Here is a 17,884-nt window from a genome sequence, read left to right as displayed (position 1 = left end):
TAGCAGAAGGCAAAGGGGAAGAAAGGTACCTTCTTCACAAGGCAGCAGGAGGGAGAAGTGCAAGCAGGGGAAATGCCAGACACTTATAAAACCATCAGATCTCATGAGACTCGTTCATTATTATGAGAAGAGAATTGGGAAAACTGTTCCCGTGATTCAATTAACTCCACCTGGTCCCACTCTTGACACATCACAGAGATTACAAAACTCAAGGTGAGACTTACAGGGGGAAAGGGGGTTACACACAAAGCCAAACCATATCAATATTCAAACATTCAAATCTGCTCACAGTATTATTTTATTGCTTTTAATGTATGTAGGGTCTGTAATGTTATCCCCTTTCATTCTGGATATTGGTACAGTCAAACCTAATTTAGAGATACTGAGGGCTTAGTTCCAGACTATCACAATAAAACAAATACTGCAATATAAGGAGTCATAGAATTTTTTGGTTTCTTAGTACATATAAAAGTTATGGTTACACTATACTGTAGTCTATTAAGAGTTCAATATACTATAATAAAAACAACATTCCTAAAAACAATGTGTATAATAAAAAATCATAGTAGTTTGTAAAAAATTCTAATAATCATCTGAGCCCTCAGAGTTGGGTCTTGACACAATATTGATGGCTGCTGACTGACCAGGGTGGTGGTTGCTGAAGTTTGCTGTAGCAATTAAAGAAATAAGACAAAAATGAAGTTTGCTGCATCAATTGACTCTTCCTTTTCCTTTCATAAAGAATTTTTCTGTGGCATGTGATGCTAAATGCTATTGATAGTATTTACCTACAATATAACTTCTTTCAAAACAGTCAATCCTCTTGACCCTGCTGCTGCTTTATCATGAAGTCTATATCCTTTGTTGTCATTTAAACAATGCTCATAGCATCTTCACCAATAGTAGATTACACCTTAAAAAAATCACTTTCTTCACTCATCCATAAGAAGCAAATCCTCATCTATTCAAGTTTTATCATGAGATTGCAGCAATTCATCCCCTACCCCATCTTCAGACTCGACTTCTAATAAGAGTTCTCTTGCTATTTCCACCCCATATATAGTTACTTACTCCACTGAAGTCTTAAGCCCCTCAAAGTCATCTATGAGGGTTGGAATCAATTTCTTCCAAATTCCAGTTAACGTTGCTACTCTGACCTTCTACCATGAATCAAAAATGTTCTCAATGACATCTAGAATGGTAAAGCCTTTTCAAAAGGTTTTCAATTTACTTTTCCCAGATCCATCAGAGAAATCATCCTCAATGGCCACTACAACCTTACAAATATATTTCTTAAAAAAGACTTGAGGCCGGGCGCGGTGGCTCAAGCCTGTAATCCCAGCACTTTGGGAGGCCGAGGCGGGTGGATCACGAGGTCAAGAGATCGAGACCATCCTGGTCAACATGGTGAAACCCCGTCTCTACTAAAAATACAAAAAATTAGCTGGGCATGGTGGCACGTGCCTGTAATCCCAGCTACTCAGGAGGCTGAAGCAGGAGAATTGCCTGAACCCAGGAGGCGGAGGTTGCGGTGAGCCGAGATCGCGCCATTGCACTCCAGCCTGGGTAACAAGAGTGAAACTCCGTCTCAAAAAAAAAAAAAAAAAAAAGACTTGAAAGTCAAAATCACTCCTTGATCCATCAGCTACAGAATTCATATTGTGACAGCATGCATGAAAACATCAACTTCCTTGCCATCTCTAATAGAGCTCGTGGGTGGCAAGGTGCATTCTTTGTCAATGGGCAGTAATATTCAGAAAAGAAATCTTTTTCTGAGAGGTAAGACTTAACAGTGGGCTTAAAATACTCAGTAAACCATGCTGTAAACAGTTGTGTGTTCATCCAGGCTTTGACCTTCCACTTCTAGAATACAAATAGGGTAGACTTAGGACCTAGCATTTAGAGATTGGTAAATGAGCTCTGGCTTCAACTTTATTCGGTAACAAAAGAGTCAGTCAGTCCTTTGAAACACTGAAGTCAGGTATTAACTTCATCTACGACAGTTCCTAGATGGCATCTTCTTCCAACAGTGTAGACTATTTTGTCTACACTGAAAACCTGTTGTTTAGTGTAGCCATTCATCACTTAGCTAGATATTCTGTATAACTTGCTGCTTCACTTTGAACTTTTATGTATGGAGACGGCTTCCTTCCTTAAGCCTCAAGAACCAACCTGTGCTAGCTTTAAACTTTTCTTCTGCGGCTTTCTCACCTCTCTTCTTAGTCTTCATATAATTAAAGAGAATTAGGGCCTTGCTCTGGATTAAGCTTTGTCTTAAGGGAAAGTTGTGGCTGGTCTGATCTATCAATACCACTAAAATACTCTCCATATCAACAATAAGGCTGTTTCACTTTTGTATCATTTGGGTGTTAAATGGTGTAATACTTTCAATTCCTTCAAGAACTTTTCCTTTGCATTCACATCTTGGCTAATTGGTGCAAGAGGCCTAGATGTTTGTCTGTCTTGGCTTTTGACATGCCTTCCTCACTAAACTTAATCATTTCTAACTTTTTATTCAAAGTGACAGAAGTGCAACTCTTCCTTGCAAGAGATCACTTACAGACCACTGAAGGGTTAATTGATCTAATTTCTATATTGTTGTGTCTCACAGAACAGGGAGTTCCAAGGAGAGGAAGAGAGATGGAAACAAACAGTCAGTGAGGCAGAAAGAACAAACACTAATACAATATCTATCACTTAAGTTTGCTATCTTATACGGGTGTGGTTCGTGGCATACCAAAACAATTACAATACTACCATCAAAGATCACTAACACCATAACATATATAATTAGAAAGTTTGAATTTATAAAAACCTTCAATTTGACCATTTGCATGTCTTTTTTTGAAAAATGTCTATTCTTTAAAATGAATTATTAGGCTGGTTTTTGCTGTTTAGTTCCTTGTTATTCTGGATACTAGGCCCTTGTTGGAGGTATAATTTGCAAATATTTTCTCCAATTTTATAGGTTGTCTCTATACTCTGTCGACTGTTTCCTTTGCTGTATAAAAGCTTTTTAGTTTGATACAGTCCCATTTGACTATTTTTGTTTTTGTTGCCTGTACTTTTAAAGACCTACCCATAAAATCTTTGCCTAGATCAATGTTCTGAAGCATTTCCTCTATGTTCATTTAGCAGTTTTATAATGTCAGGTCTTACATGTAACTCTCTAATCCATTTGGAGCTAATTTTTGTATATAGTGACATAAAGGTCTGGTTCCATTCTTTTGCAATAGATATCCAGTTTTCTCAGTACCATTTATGGAAAAGAATACCTGTTCTCCACTGTATGTTCCTTGTCAAAATTCAGTTGGCTGTAAATACATGGATTTATTCCTGTGTTCCCTATTCTGTTCTGTTGGTCTATGTGTCTACTTTTATGCTAATACCATGCTGTTGTGAATACTATAGCTTCACAGGATAATTTGAAGTCTTCCATCTTTGTTCTCTTGACTCAGTATTGTTTCAGCTATTTGGGATCTTTTAGGGTTCCATATTTTTTTTTTTTCTTAATAGAGACAGGGTCTCTCTGTGCCATCCAGGCTTAAGTACAGTGGTATGATCATAGCCCACTGTAACCTTTAAGTGCTAGGCTCAAGTGATCCTCCCACCTCAGCCTCCCAAGTAGCTAGGACTACAAGTACATGCCACTATCCCCAGCTAATTTTTAAACATATTTTTTATAGAGACAAGATCTTGCCATGTTGTGTAGGCTGGTATTAAATGCCTGACCTCAAGCAGTCCTCCTGCCTTGGCCTCCAAAAGCACTAGGATTACAAGTGTGAGCTACTTTTAGGATTGCTTTTTCTCTATCACTGGTATTTTGACAGATGTTGTATTGAATCTGTAGAATGCTTTGAGTAGTATGGTCATTTTCACAATATTAATTTTTCTAATTCATGAGTTTGGGATGTTTTGCTACTTTTTTATGTTCTCTTCAATTTTTTCCCATCAGTATTTTGTAGTTTTGTTGTAGAGATCTTTCATATCCTTGGTTAAGTATAGTATTTGGTAGGTATCGTAAAGGTGATTGCATTCTTGATTTCTTTTCCAGCTATTATTAGTATATAGAAATGTGACTAATTTTTGTTCATTAATCTGTTTCCTGCAACTTAACTAAATTCACTTAATAGTTTTAAGAGACTTTTAGTGGAGTCTTTAGGCTGTCCTTTATGATCAGGCTTTCTGCAAAGAGGAACAGTTTGACTCCCTGTTTTCCTATACTGATGCTCTTTCCTGACTGCTCTGGCTAGGACTTCTAGTACTATGCCGAATAAGAGTGGTCAGTGTGGGCGTCCTATCTTCTTTCAGTTCTTTGAAGAAACGTTTTCAGCTTTGACCTGTTCTGTATGATGTTAGCTGTAGATCTGTCATTCATGGGCTTGATTGTGTCAAGATATGCTTCTCCTACACCTAATTTGTTGAGAGTTTTTACTTGAGAAGATGTTGAATTTTATTAAATGCTTCTTATGTGTCTATCGAGATGAATGTATGGTTTCTGGGTTTCAATTTACTGACATAAAGTATTATATTTACTGATTTGTATAGGTTAAACTACCTTGAATCTTGGAAATAAACTCCACTTGATTATGGTGTATCTTTTTTATGTATTACTGAATTTGTTATGCTAATATTTTGTTGAGGAATTTTGCATCTATGTTCATTAGGGATACTGCCTATAGTTTTTTTTTTTTTTTTTTTTTTTTTTTTTTTTTTTTTTTTTTTTTTTTTTTTTTTTTTTTTTTTTTTTTTTTTTTTTCAGGCAAATCTCAAACTGTCCCCCAGGCTGGAGTGCAGTGGCACTGTAGCCTCAACCTCCTCGGCTGCCGCAATCCTCTCACCTTAGCCTCCTGAGTAGCTGGGACCATAGGCATGTACTAGTATGTCTAGCTAATCTTTAAATTTCTTGTAGAGATGTGCTCCCACTATGTTGCCTGGGCTGGTTTTGAACTCCTGGGCTCTGGGAATCCTTCCGTATTGGCCTCTCAAAGTGTTGGGATTACAGCCACCACACCTGGCCTCCTTTCTTTCATTCTGTAGAGACATGGTCTCATCATCTGCCCAGATGAGTTCAGTGGTACAATCATAGCTCATTGATGCCTTGAACTCCTGAGAGCAAGTGATCCTCCTAACTCAAGTCTCCTGACTACCCAGGACTACAGGAATGTGCCACCATACCTGGCTAGTTTTTTCTTTGTTGTTGATTTTTATCACTTCAAAAAATACAAGTTTCAATTTGTTTACGCTTTGTATTATTTTTAGTCTCTATTTATGTTCCGATCTTTATTGTTTTTTCTTCTACTAAATTTGGGGCTTGGTTTGTTTTTGCTTTTCTAGTTTCTTGAGATGCATCATTAAACTGTTTATTTGGACTCTTTCTACTTTTTTTATGTAGGCATTTATTGCTATAAACAGCCCTCTTAGCAACGCTATTGCTGTATTTCAAAGGTTCTAGTAATGTTATGTTATGTTACTGTTTTCAATTGTTCAGAGAAATTTTTTGATTTGTCTTAATTTCTTAATTGACCCAATGGTCATTCAGGAGAGTTTTGTTTAATTTCCATGTATTTGCAGTTTCCAAAGTCCCTTGTCATTGATTTCTAGTTTTATTACATCATAGTCTGAGAAGATACTGGATATAATTGCTATTTTAAAATTTTGTTGAGACTTATTTTGTGGCCTAACATATGGTCTCTCCTGAAGAATGTTCCATGTGCTGAGGTGAAGAATGCATATTCTGCAGCTGCTGGATTAAATATTCTTTACATGTTTATTAGGTTCCTTTTGGTCTACAGTGTAGACTAAGTCCAATGTTTGTTTTCTGTCTAGATGATCTGTCTAATGGTGAATGTGGGGTGTTGAAGTCTCCAACTACTATTGTATTGGAGTCTGTCTCTTTATCTTTAATAATATTAACTTCATATATCTGAGTGCTTGAGTGTTAGGTACATATTTACAATTGTTATATCCTTTTGCTGAATTGATCCCTTTAACATTTGATATTGACCTTGTCTCTTTTTATGCTTTTTAATATTTTATCTAAAATAACTGCTACTGTATGATTTTGGTAAATGTAAATGTAAATTTACATGGCATTTTCCCTTCCCTTTACATTTAGTCTATTGTGCTTTTATAGGTGAAGTGAGTTTCTTGTAGGTAGCATAGAATTGGGTCTTGATTTTTTTTTTTTGAGACGGAGTTTTGCTCCTGTTGCCCAGGCTGGAATGCAATGGCGCAACCTCAGCTCACTGCAACCTCTGCCTCAGCCTCCCAAGTAGCTGGGATTATAGGCGTCCACCACTATGCCCGGCTAACTTTTGTATTTTTGGCAGAGATGGGGCATGACCCATTGGCCAGGCTGTTCTTGAATTCCTGACCTCAGGTGATCCGCCTGCCTCGGCCTCCCAAAGTGCTGGGATTACAGGTGTGAGCCACTGTGCCCGGCTGGGTCTTGATTTTTTACATCCATTCAGCCAGTGTCTAAGTTTTAATTGGAATTTAAGCCATATAAATTCAATGTTAAGTGATATGTGAAGATTTATTCTTGCCATTTTGCTATTTTCTGATTGTTTTGTACATCCTTTATTCATTTCATCCTCTCTTATTGCTTCCCTTATTTTTTTTTTTTTTTNTTTTGGAGTAATAACCTTTGACTCCTTTCTTTTTCTCATCTACTCTACATATATCTGCTCTATTAGCAAATTTTATACTTTTATAAATTTTAAAATTTTATAATTTCATAAAAACATAAAATGTTATACAATACATGAAAACTTCATGTTTCATGTGTTTTCATGATGGTACACAGTATTCTTTCACTTCCAGATGCAGGACTCCCTCAAGCATTTCTTATAGGATCCATATAGTGGTGATGAATTCCCTTAGATTTTGCCTGAGAAAGGGTTTATTTCTACTTCATTTTTGAAGGACAGATTTGCTGGGTAATGTATCCTCAGTCAGCATTTTTATTGGTTTATCTGCACTTTGAATATGTCACCATATTTGCTCCTGGCTGGTAAGGTTTCTGATTAGGAATCTGCCATTGGTCTAATGAGGATTCCCTTATACATGACTTGATGCTTTCCTCATGTTCTTTTTAGACTTCTTTCATTTGACTACAAAGTGCCTTGAAGGAGACTTTTTTGGGTTGAATCTCTGTGAGGTTCCTTAAGCTTCTGGTATCTTCATGTCTCTACTACTTGCAAGAGTTGGGAAGCTTTCAACTAGTATTTTCTTAAATAGGTTTTTTTTAAATGCCTTTTCCTGACTCTTCTGAAATTTTCAAAAATTCAAATATTTGGTTGCTTTACAGTGTTCTATCTGTCATTTGGGCTTTTTCATCCTTTTAAAAAATGACTAGATTATTTCCAAAGACCTGTATTCAAGTTCAGAAATGACTTTTACCACTTAATCTAGTCTATTGTTGATGCTTTCTATTGTAGTTTTTATTTCATTCTCTGAACTCAGTTCCAAGATTTGTTGGCTTTTTAAAAAAATATGTCTTGGCTGAATTTCTCATTCAGATTATTGTTTTCTTGATATCTTTGTACTGTCAAGCTGTTTTCTATCTCATTGCATTTCTTTAATATCATTATTTTATTTTTCAGGCATTTCATTTTATCATTTCTTCTATCCTTAACAACTGCACATCTCGTGTAACAGGTGCGTCTTCCAATTTTATGAATTGGCTGTCATAAGAACAAACTTTTTCTTGTGATGTACCTATAGTGTTGGCTGGATAGCATGCTCTGACTTTGGTTCTGGGTGGGTGCAGCAGCATAGTCTTCACATAATTTATTTGGCTTTAATCAGTGTCAGAGGTGTCTGTGAGTTCCTCAGTAGCTCAGGTTGTGGAGGCTGTAGTGGCTGTAGTAAAGCTGTACTGGGGGAAATGCCAGGAAGGCTGGTTTGTGGGCACCAGTTGTAGTGACTGCAGGCTGGGCATGCCAGTTTTTGGGTGTCCAGGTGGTATGTGTGGTATCAGTAGTATAGGTGGGCTATCCCTTGTGGTCCTGAGCTGTGCATGTGGGGGACAGTAGTGGTAGAGGTAGGGTGGATGAGGCTAGTCCCTGAGCCCCTGGGAAGTGCCACAGATGCCAGTGTCAGGCAAGGTAGGTCCATTATTGAGCCCCTGAAAGGTGTGTGTGTGTGCTAGTAGCTGCAGGTATGGCCAGCCAATGCCCAGACCCCAAATGCGCTGGGACGTGGTGGCTAAGGGTGAGGCATATCTAGCCTCAGGCTCTTGGATGTTGTGTGAGGGCCCTCACAGTTTTAAGTGGGATAGGTCAATCTCTAGGTTCCTGAATGACATATACAGGTGCCAGCAGCTGGAATTGTCCTGTCTTCAGGCCCTGGATGTTACCAATGGTGATGGTGGGCAGGGCATGTAAATGTTCATGTCCTTGGAAGGTGTGCTGAGGTAGACCAGTCCTTAGGCCCCTGAAGGCACGTCCAGCTGTACAGTGGTCTTGCTGCTGGAGGATGTGAGTTGCTGTCAATGATAATGTTCCTGTGCAGGCAACTCCAAGGCTGTGGTAAGCACATGCTTCATCTCCCTTTATGATGGGGACAGCCTCCCTGGCACACTGCACTGCCCATTCCGCAGGGTGAAGGACACTACATGAGACAGTCGAGGACCTAGCTACACACTGGGTGCAATTAGTGTTGCAACTTCGCAGCTCTCTGTCTGGACATGGGGGGTTGTCAGTGGGGTCTGAGAGATGTGGAAATGCAGGGGCTACTGGGCCGCACTGCAGGATGTATTCCGATGGTGGCTGAGCTCTGAAAATGGCACTGTGTTGCAACTGTCTGGATCTCAGGTGTGTAGAGGGAGTGCACACTCCCTCTCTGAAACAATACCATGGTGTGGTCTTCAGGGAGCTCCCTATCCTAGTCTCAAGGCCCATGAGAGCCAAGGGGCTTTCTCATAAGTAGGACTGCAGTAATCTTTGGTGCAAATGTGAACTATTGAGGATCTCTCCCTTACCTTTTCCTTGCAATGGGCAATTCTTCCTGGCTCTCAGGTGATCATGGCTAGGCTGGCTACTTTGCTTCCCTCTCCTGTGTCTCAGAGGTTCCCTGTCACTTCCTTGCTAAATTCTTCTGTTCTCTTTTAAATTTCCTATTCATTGTGTGTTTACCTATATGCTGATTTGGTCCTTCTTTGTGGAAGATACAAGGGCCTCTGTGACTCTGGTCAGTCACCTTGAAGTCCCCTCTCTCCTTTTCTTTCTGTAGATACAGATTCCTACCTTATATTATTTTCCCTTTCTGTGAAGAACTTCTTTTAACATTTGTCACAAAGCAGGTCTATTGGCAACAAATTCCAACAATTTCTGTTTGTGTGTGTGAAAGTCTTTACTTCTCTTTCACTTCTGAAGGATAACTTTGCTACAGACTTCTAGGTTGGTGGCTTTTTTCTTTCAACACTTTAATAACCAAAATATTTCACTCTAGTTTCTTCTTGCTTACGTAGTTACTGAAGAGAAATATAACGTATTTTTTAATCCTTGTTCCTCTGTGCTAAATGTGCTTTTTATCCGCCCCCCTTTTTTTTTGAGACGGAGTCTTGCTCTGCCGCCAGGCTGGAGTGAGGTGGCACGATCTCCACTCACTGCAACCTCCGCCTCCTGGGTTCAAGCGATTCTCCTGCCTCAGCCTACCGAGTAGCTGGGACTATAGGGGCATGCCACCACGCCCAGCTAATTTTTGTATTTTTAGTAGAGATGAGTTTTCACCATGTTGGCCAGGATGGTCTCAATGTCTTGACCTCGTGAGGTGCCCACCCTAGCCTCCCAAAGTGCTGGAATTGCAGGCGTGAGCCACTGCACCCGGTCTATATTTTCCTTTATAAAAGATTTTCTGATTATCTGCAATGTGACTATCTTATGTACAGGTGTGGATTTTTTGGTTATTTGACCTGCTAGGTGTTCTCTGAACTTTCTGATTCTGTGATTCGATGGCTGTCAGGAATTTTGGAAAACTGTCAGCAGCTAGTTTTTCAGATATTTCTTCTGTTCTTTTCTCTCTTTATTTCCATTATATGTCTTAAATATTGTTCTTTCATTCCTTTCTCCCTTAACTTTTCAGTTTTTGAAGTTTCTACTGACATATCTTTAAGTTCACTCATTTTTTTCTCGTGTATAATCTACTGATAAGACCAAAAGCATTCTTCATTTCTGTTGTAATGCTTTTGATTTTTAGCATTCCTATTTAATTCTTTCTCAAAAGGTTTCCATCTCTGTGCTTACATTTCCACCTGTTCTTGTATGTTATACACGTTTTCCATATATTTTTCCCTTAGTATATTAATTATAGTTATTTTAAATTTCTAGTATAATACTTCCAAAATTTCTTCCATATCTGGGTCTGTTTCTCATCCTTGCTTTGTTTCTTCAAATTGTGTTTACTACCTTTTGACATGTCTTGTAATTTTTTGCTAAATGCTGGATATGATACATTGGGTAAAAGAAAGAAGTAAATATGCCTTTGGTGTGAAGCATTATGCTTACCCGGCAAGGCATAAGGCTATGTTTAATGTTTGTGTAAACAAACTGTAAATGCCAGAAGTTATAATTTTCGCTGGTATCTTTGTTTTTCACATCCCTGTTGTCTTTGGGTTTCCCTAAGGGACTCCTAAATAATCTAAGCCTTACAGTTATTTTAGTTGTGATTCCCTGTTATTATTTATGAGCCATGTTGACATGGCAGTAAGGTGTGGGATAGAGAGGAATCATTCTTTCATCCTGTAATTAGGTCTTAGTGGTTTAGTGGTCTGTGTCTCCTGGCTGTGATCTTCAGTACTTCTTCGGTCAACCCATCCTTAGGTCAACCCATCCTTAGGTGAGATAAGAAAGCAGGAGGGGTCTAAATTGGGTATTCTCATTCTCCCACTTTGGTCAGACTCTGATAAAACCCACAATGGTTAGACGTTGGTAAAATAGTTTGCCCTGGGGGCAAATCTCTGTTAAAAAGACTGGAAAGCTCTGATCATCTCTCAAAAATTCCATAAAATTCATAAGCAATAATTTTTAATAAGTAATTTTGAAATAAATTATTTTGATGTCTTCCAGTAGATTCTAAGTGGGATAAAGTATAAAGTTTATCTCACAAGTAAAACGACAACATTAAAATAGTTCAACAGCCACTGTTTTTAATATAAATTATTATATTTGGTAATACAGTGGTAAACATAAAAGTATCAATGGATGTTCTTACCATGCAAATGTATTCATTCGTACCCTGTTCTTATAAATCAGAATTCCTCCTGACATCACTCCAATCATAATTTCATTGTTACTCTGATCCTTCAAAAAAAATGAATAAAAACATGATAAATCTAAATTAATGGGCTTTGTTAGAGATATATTTTTAAAATAGGATTCATTTTTATTTTTTAAACTAAACATGGCATTTTCAAAGGTTACAAAGAATTGCATACTGATTAGAAACCCAAATGGTAGTTGTTACCACATAAAAATAAAGAACAAACTTTAAACCAAACTGAAATGTGTTATTAAAATACATTATCTAAAGCAAAACGGACTTTCCACAATTTATGACTAGAACTGACTCTTTGGAGTAGGAACCTAGAATCTAGGAATCATAGACCTTTTCCTTTGGTAGAATGATGACTTAGAGTATTCATTCTACCATTCCTAAAACGATTACAATCTATTTACCAAGTAGATGTGATGCTAACAATACAAACATGAATAAAACACGGAGGAGTCCAGGGTTTGGTGAAGGGGAGCCCAATAAAGCGATATTTACAACATAATAAGAAATCCAACAACTAACATAATACATTAGAAACATTATGAGAGTATACAATAGAGAACAATTCTTAGAGGGCTTAGAAGACCCCAGAGAATAAAATTTGAACTGTACACTGAAGAATAAGTGTTTTCATAGTAAATTACCCAATTTGAATGCTGATCTACATTAATGAGAGAATGGGTAGAACAAAAATACATTTCTTAGATGCTAATCTACCTTGAAACCATTTTGCTTATTTAAAAGATTCTACAAGTAATCTAATATAGAAGGCATGCTTTTACCACCTACCATTCATTTAATCAGAAGATAGAACTTATTAGTGAAATATGAACTAAATTTTATCATTGTCTCCTTAGAACAAATACTTTACAGTATCAACAACATCTAATGAAGTAAAATCTTATTAAGCTGTTAGGTAAGATAATGCATAATTGGTTAAATGCAACAGTGTATATTAATTTGCATGGCTGCTTTTTTTTGACTAACAATAATCAACATTATTTCAGTACACTACTATCAGAGTGTTAAAAATCATGTTTTAAAGGACATCAATTAGAAGTTTGGATCAAGATGTGAGACTGAGCCTAAATGATGGAAGGGTAAATATATACTCCTACTAGCCTATCTGCTTCCAACTTCATGAAACATTAGAGAAGATATACAAAAAGTAAAAGAATCTGTAACACTTAAAAAACAATCTATAACATATGAACATGTTATCAGTGGACCAGACATCTTGAGAAATCCTAAGGCATAAAGTGGTAAGACTAGATTTACTGAGGGAAAAAAAGTTCATGAAACCACAGCCCAAACTGTAGGAAAGAGACTACTCTATGTGGAGTTAAAAACAGAAACGAAATTTTCAGGTATGTTCAGATATGATGGATAGAAAAATTGAGAGGGCCTGCAAATTACTGTCAGGATAATCAGGTAGGGAGCAGCTGCGGGAATTAGCTCCTTACAATCCCACAATCCCACTCCAACTGGATTCCACTAGAGGAAATAAAAGTGTGATGCCTGTCTAAAACAGCTATTGTGGACAGTAGGTCCAAACTTTAGAATTAAAGGTAATCCCCAAATTGAAAGAGGCAAACTACAGGCAAACTGTAGCTGGCTTCATATTCCTTCCCATCTTAACCATCAGGTAAGGCAGACTACAGTAAAGAGAAATAGCATCCGCAACCAAGAAATCACAAATACAAAAGAGAGTACATAAACAAAGATCACCAAGTATTTGCGGAAAGCTAATACCATTAGAGAGGTATACCAAACCCAATAAACAGATAAACCAATCAAGATACAATGTTAGTAGAAAAACAAGTTTAAAAAATAACATGTTCAGAAATATGCAGGAACTCAAGTTTCAAATTATAGATATCTAGACTAAAGTGGCAGTTCCCAAGGCATTCCTAGACATGGGTAAGATAAAACAAGAGAAGAAGTATTATAGTCTTCATGGACACGTATGTTGTTAATTCCAATGTCTAGAAAAATACACTTTGACCAACTTAATTCAAAATATCTTACTTTGCTTTTCTTTATATCACTTATTATTTACTACTGTACTATAAATTTAACAAATAAATTACTCACTAGAACCCAAGTAACAAAGAATGCAGCTATTTACTGAGTTCCTAGGCAAAGAAAAAAGTACCCTGTATTCTTTTGCGGAATAAATTGCTCCCTATTATGGTCTGTATGAAAATGTCTTAGCTGTTTAGCTGGCATCCAAGGCCTTTATACAACCATCCCCATTTAATCTCCCCTCTCTAACTAGTAAAAATCTTCTACTCTAGCCAGGCCAATTTTATGATGTGTTTTGTGTGCCCACAATTCCATGTTAATAGTGTTCTCATGCCTTCTTCATATCTCTCTGCCAAATCAAGCCAAGCCATACCAAAGTCTAGATTACATCTGTTTTCTCTCTAAAAACTTTATTAGACCACATCTGCATGTTTCTCTCATATTTATCTGTTTCTTAAACCACTTATCTGAAAGACCTAATTTTTATACAGATAAGGGCTAAGACTGTGCATAACAGTGTCTTTCAAATTACATGTGGTAAAGGATCAGTTATGTTTTGTTGTTTTTGTTGCTTAAGTTCCCAATCAGTTAGCTACTGATGCTTTTGAAAAATATGCGCTAACATGCTTTATGTCAGACTGCTATAAAAGTAGCTAAATCTTACACTTAATTGCTGTATGTGTCTCTTCATGGAGCAACTAAGATTTACAGAACGGCAACAGTCTGTGGATCACACTTGGAATATCAATGAACCATTACATCATTTCATATTCCTTCAAAGAGCTTACTTCTCAAATAAGTTATTGGATTTCTGATGGTACTTTTATGCTTACACTTAGGCAGTCATATTACTGGAGATGTTTGATATAAAATCAGATTATAAAGATTTGTGATGAGCTTTAACTATGTAGTTACCTTTGGAACTAAGATTAAATGATAATTCAAGGGGAGAATTTATAATATGCAGTGACTATATGATTTGACAATGTAAATTCAGAGCAACTACGAAAAAAGAAAGGAAAAGGGAGATACAAATTTTAAAAGTTAAAAATTTTAATTGCTCTAGTAATAACTGACATGGTAATTATAAGCACTATTTTCAATATAGGATAGGATAAAGCAAATAAGTAATTATAGGATATGTGCATTCTAGAATTCCTCGAGCCCTAAGAACCAAAATATTCTGTGTATCTCAATATAGATATATAGAAACTAGTATAGATAGATCCCAACTCTATATGCTTAAAAAGCCTAGAAACAATTACCAATGCAGTAGGAATAAGCATCCTTGGCACCTACACTGAGATTTCTGAAATATCATTTTCCATTAAAGGGGCTTCTTTGAGAAATGGATAATTCCATGTCTGTGGCAAAACATCTTAAAAACACGCCTGTAATCCCAGCACTTTGGGAGGCTGAGGTGGGCAGATCACAAGGTCATGACCAGCCTGGCCAACATGGTGAAACCCCATCTCTACTAAAAATACAAAAATTAGTTGGGCATGGTGGCGCATGCCTGTAATCCCAGGTACTTGGGAGGCTGAGGCAAAAGAACTGCTTGAACTGGGACTCAGGAGGTGGAAGTTGCAGTAAGTCGAGATCGTGCCACTGCGCTTTAGCCTGGGCTATAGAGCAAGACGCCATCTCAGAAGAAAAACAGAAAACAAACAAACAAAAAAACCAACCTAGATAGCTATCAAAGGCTAGAATAAGGTCATCTTAAAAGGATTTAGGAAGCTGGGTGCAGTGGCTCAGGGATTAAAAGGATTTAAGAGGCTGGGTGCAGTGACTCATGCTTGTAATCCCAGCACTTCAGAAGGCTGAGGTGGGCAAATCACTTGAAGTCAGGAGTTTGAGACCAGACTTGCCAACATAGAGAAACCCTGTCTCTACCAAAATAAAATAAAAATTAGTTGAATGTGGTAGTGTGCACCTGTAGTCCGGCTACTTAAGAGGCCGAGGTGGGATAATCACTTGTACCCAGGAAGCAGTGAGCTGGGATTGCACCACTGTACTCCAGCCTGGGCGACAGAGTGAGACCCTGTTTCAAGAAAAAAAGGTTAGGAGCCAAAAATAGACACAACCCACCTTGCGACCAAAGATGGGCTAGTTTGAGCTTTAATAAGGAGAATAATTTTACTGTATTAAATCCTATCAGTAACATCTAATCTGCCACTTCATATTCATTACCTTGAAAACCAGGTAAATAAAAGGAAAGAATCAAATATTCTTTTCCATGCCTTTTCTATATGAACTATACCATTGGGTAACTGAATAGTAAAAGAAAGAAAATGGCCCCTTATAAAATCATTCCAGCAAATAAATAAAATAAAAAAATATTAAGACGTCTCCGTTTTGCAGCCTCCAATAAATTAATGGATCTAGGCGTACAGCATAAATGGCTGCTAGCATAGAATAAGAGCAAAACCCAGGCATTATGCACCACCTGAAAAAAGAACATAACAGAGATCAATCTTGAATCTGAACATGCCTCTAGAACAAGCTGTCAATCTGCAGAAAATGCAGAGAACAGCAAATCATGTTGAATTACATTATAAATATGTGATCAAGTAAAATCCAGACTGTAAGAAACTACAGGTGAAATAGTCCAGTGCTTTACAGGTACATTCTAAATACAAGAGAAGAAGGAACAACCTATAGATTAAAAAGAGAGATCTTAGTTACTCTGTGTCAAATAAAACACACTAAACAACAGCAAGACCAAGCTATAGTTTCTAGGAAGGCACACTTAGGTAATAAAAATCATGAAAAAAAATAGTATGTAGGAAGGAGCTGTTATTGGGAAAAGGCTTCTAGAGTAGCTGGCAACATTCTTCTACTTGCACTGGGTGGTAGTTACAAGGATGTCTGCCTTACAATAATTCAGTAAGATGTATATATATATACACTTGTCTGTGTCTTATTTTATAATAGTATGTTTAAAAAGAGCCAGAAAAAATGATATTTAAGCTGAATACAAATGGATGCGCTAACATTTTCTGCACATATCCCAGTTGCTCATTTCACCTTCTCTTGTGGTGTACAGAACGCCATCCCCTCCTTTCTTCTGGAGACTACTACTCTATACGCAAACTAATTAGCTAGGGTACTTATATATTCTGACCTCTCTATTGTCACATGTTAACAGTACAATAACCCAAACCCACTCAATGTTATAATGTGCATAAAAAGTAATTTTAAGTGGCGGAGACAGCCGTTAAAGTAATTTTCTTAATTACTTTTAATTATAAAACAATTTCAAAACAATATACAACAATTTCAAATATCAAATAAGAAGTCAAACACTCCCCTCCTCACCTTCCCTGCCTCTTTCCCTTATTCCCAGAGATAACCACTATTAATACTTTGGCGTATATTCTCCTATATCTTTATGTTTATACAAGTTTTTCTATCACATGTATAAATACTTTAAAGGATGGAGTTTCAGTAATGGAAGTGATCAAAGATCATATTAATATTTGCCCCCGCAAAAGATTTGTACAGATTTATATTTCAACAATGTGTTAGTGTCCACTTTCCCATACTCATTATCAAAAATTTTAATCCTTTGAGCTTTTGCTAATCTGATAAAATCAGTACCTTCTTGTTTTCATTATTAGTGACAACAATTGTACAATGTTAGTCACCTATATTTCTCCTGTGAAAAGTTTATTATATCTGTATGCCATATGTTTCTATTGGCAAGTTTTTAAAAAATTATTCCTTTGGGGAAACTTTTTATAAAATATGAATATTAAAAAATTTTTCTGTAATATATGTTGAATTTATTTTCTTTTACCCTGTAGCAGTATGTTCTTTTCCAATATGTCATTTCTTTAAAGTTTTCATGTCCGTATATTTTTAATGTAGTTAGGCATAAGGCCTTAAGTAGGCTTATACATTCATTTATGATGAAAAAATGTTTCTGTGCTTTACATAGGCCTAATGGAGTGACTATGAGAATGCAAACAAATTATTCAGTAAAACTGAAGACAATTAGTGATCTACTGATGCTCTCATAAAGATGCTTGATATAGAAAGATGGTTGACAAAAAATAAAATAATGCTATGTCACAATGAGAGAAAGCACAGATCAGAATTATAGAAAACCAGTGTGATCTGAGTACAGTAGGGTGACATGGATAAAATCATATGTATAGCTCCAATCTGACAAAATCGTTCTTTCTCTGTTCCAAGAGATTACATTTGTAAATTATTTGATTATTTTAATGGATCTGTCAAAAAGTCTTCAAATACATGCAGGTTAAAAGTGAGGTTTTGGAAAGAAGCTATAAATTGGCTCTTAATACAGAAATAGGGATGGTATGGTCAAGTTACTTAACTTTTCCATGTCTCATTTTCCTCATCTGTAAAGTGGAGATAATAATACTCCTGCCTCACAAGGCTGTTATAAGGATTAAATGGGATTAATACATATAAAGCCCTAGGAAGGATGGCAGGCATGTAGTAAATGCTATATAGGTATTTCCTATTATTATTATCTGCGTCCTGTAGAGCAAAAGCCCTCAAAATTACTGCTCTCAGTTTTTCTTCGTATCTCTCATCACTCTTTGGCCATCAC

At 36.8% G+C, this 17,884-nt stretch overlaps 1 protein-coding gene across 3 annotated transcripts in view; it reads right to left on the bottom strand.

Moving 5' to 3' along the window:
• PTPN4 (protein tyrosine phosphatase non-receptor type 4) overlaps positions 1 to 17,884 on the bottom strand; it is a 219,111-nt gene that overhangs the window by 68,095 nt on the left and 133,132 nt on the right. For all 3 annotated transcript variants that reach the window (XM_017500262.2, XM_017500263.2, XM_037728403.1), the window contains one exon: positions 11,218 to 11,306. In XM_017500262.2, the coding sequence (XP_017355751.1) occupies positions 11,218 to 11,306 (89 nt within the window). The remainder of the gene's footprint in view (positions 1 to 11,217; positions 11,307 to 17,884) is intronic.

This window comes from Cebus imitator, unplaced genomic scaffold (assembly GCF_001604975.1).
Source record: "Cebus imitator isolate Cc_AM_T3 unplaced genomic scaffold, Cebus_imitator-1.0 Scaffold264, whole genome shotgun sequence".
In the NCBI taxonomy this organism is placed as follows: domain Eukaryota; kingdom Metazoa; phylum Chordata; class Mammalia; order Primates; family Cebidae; genus Cebus; species Cebus imitator.
This window is presented reverse-complemented; position numbering and strand designations above follow the sequence as displayed.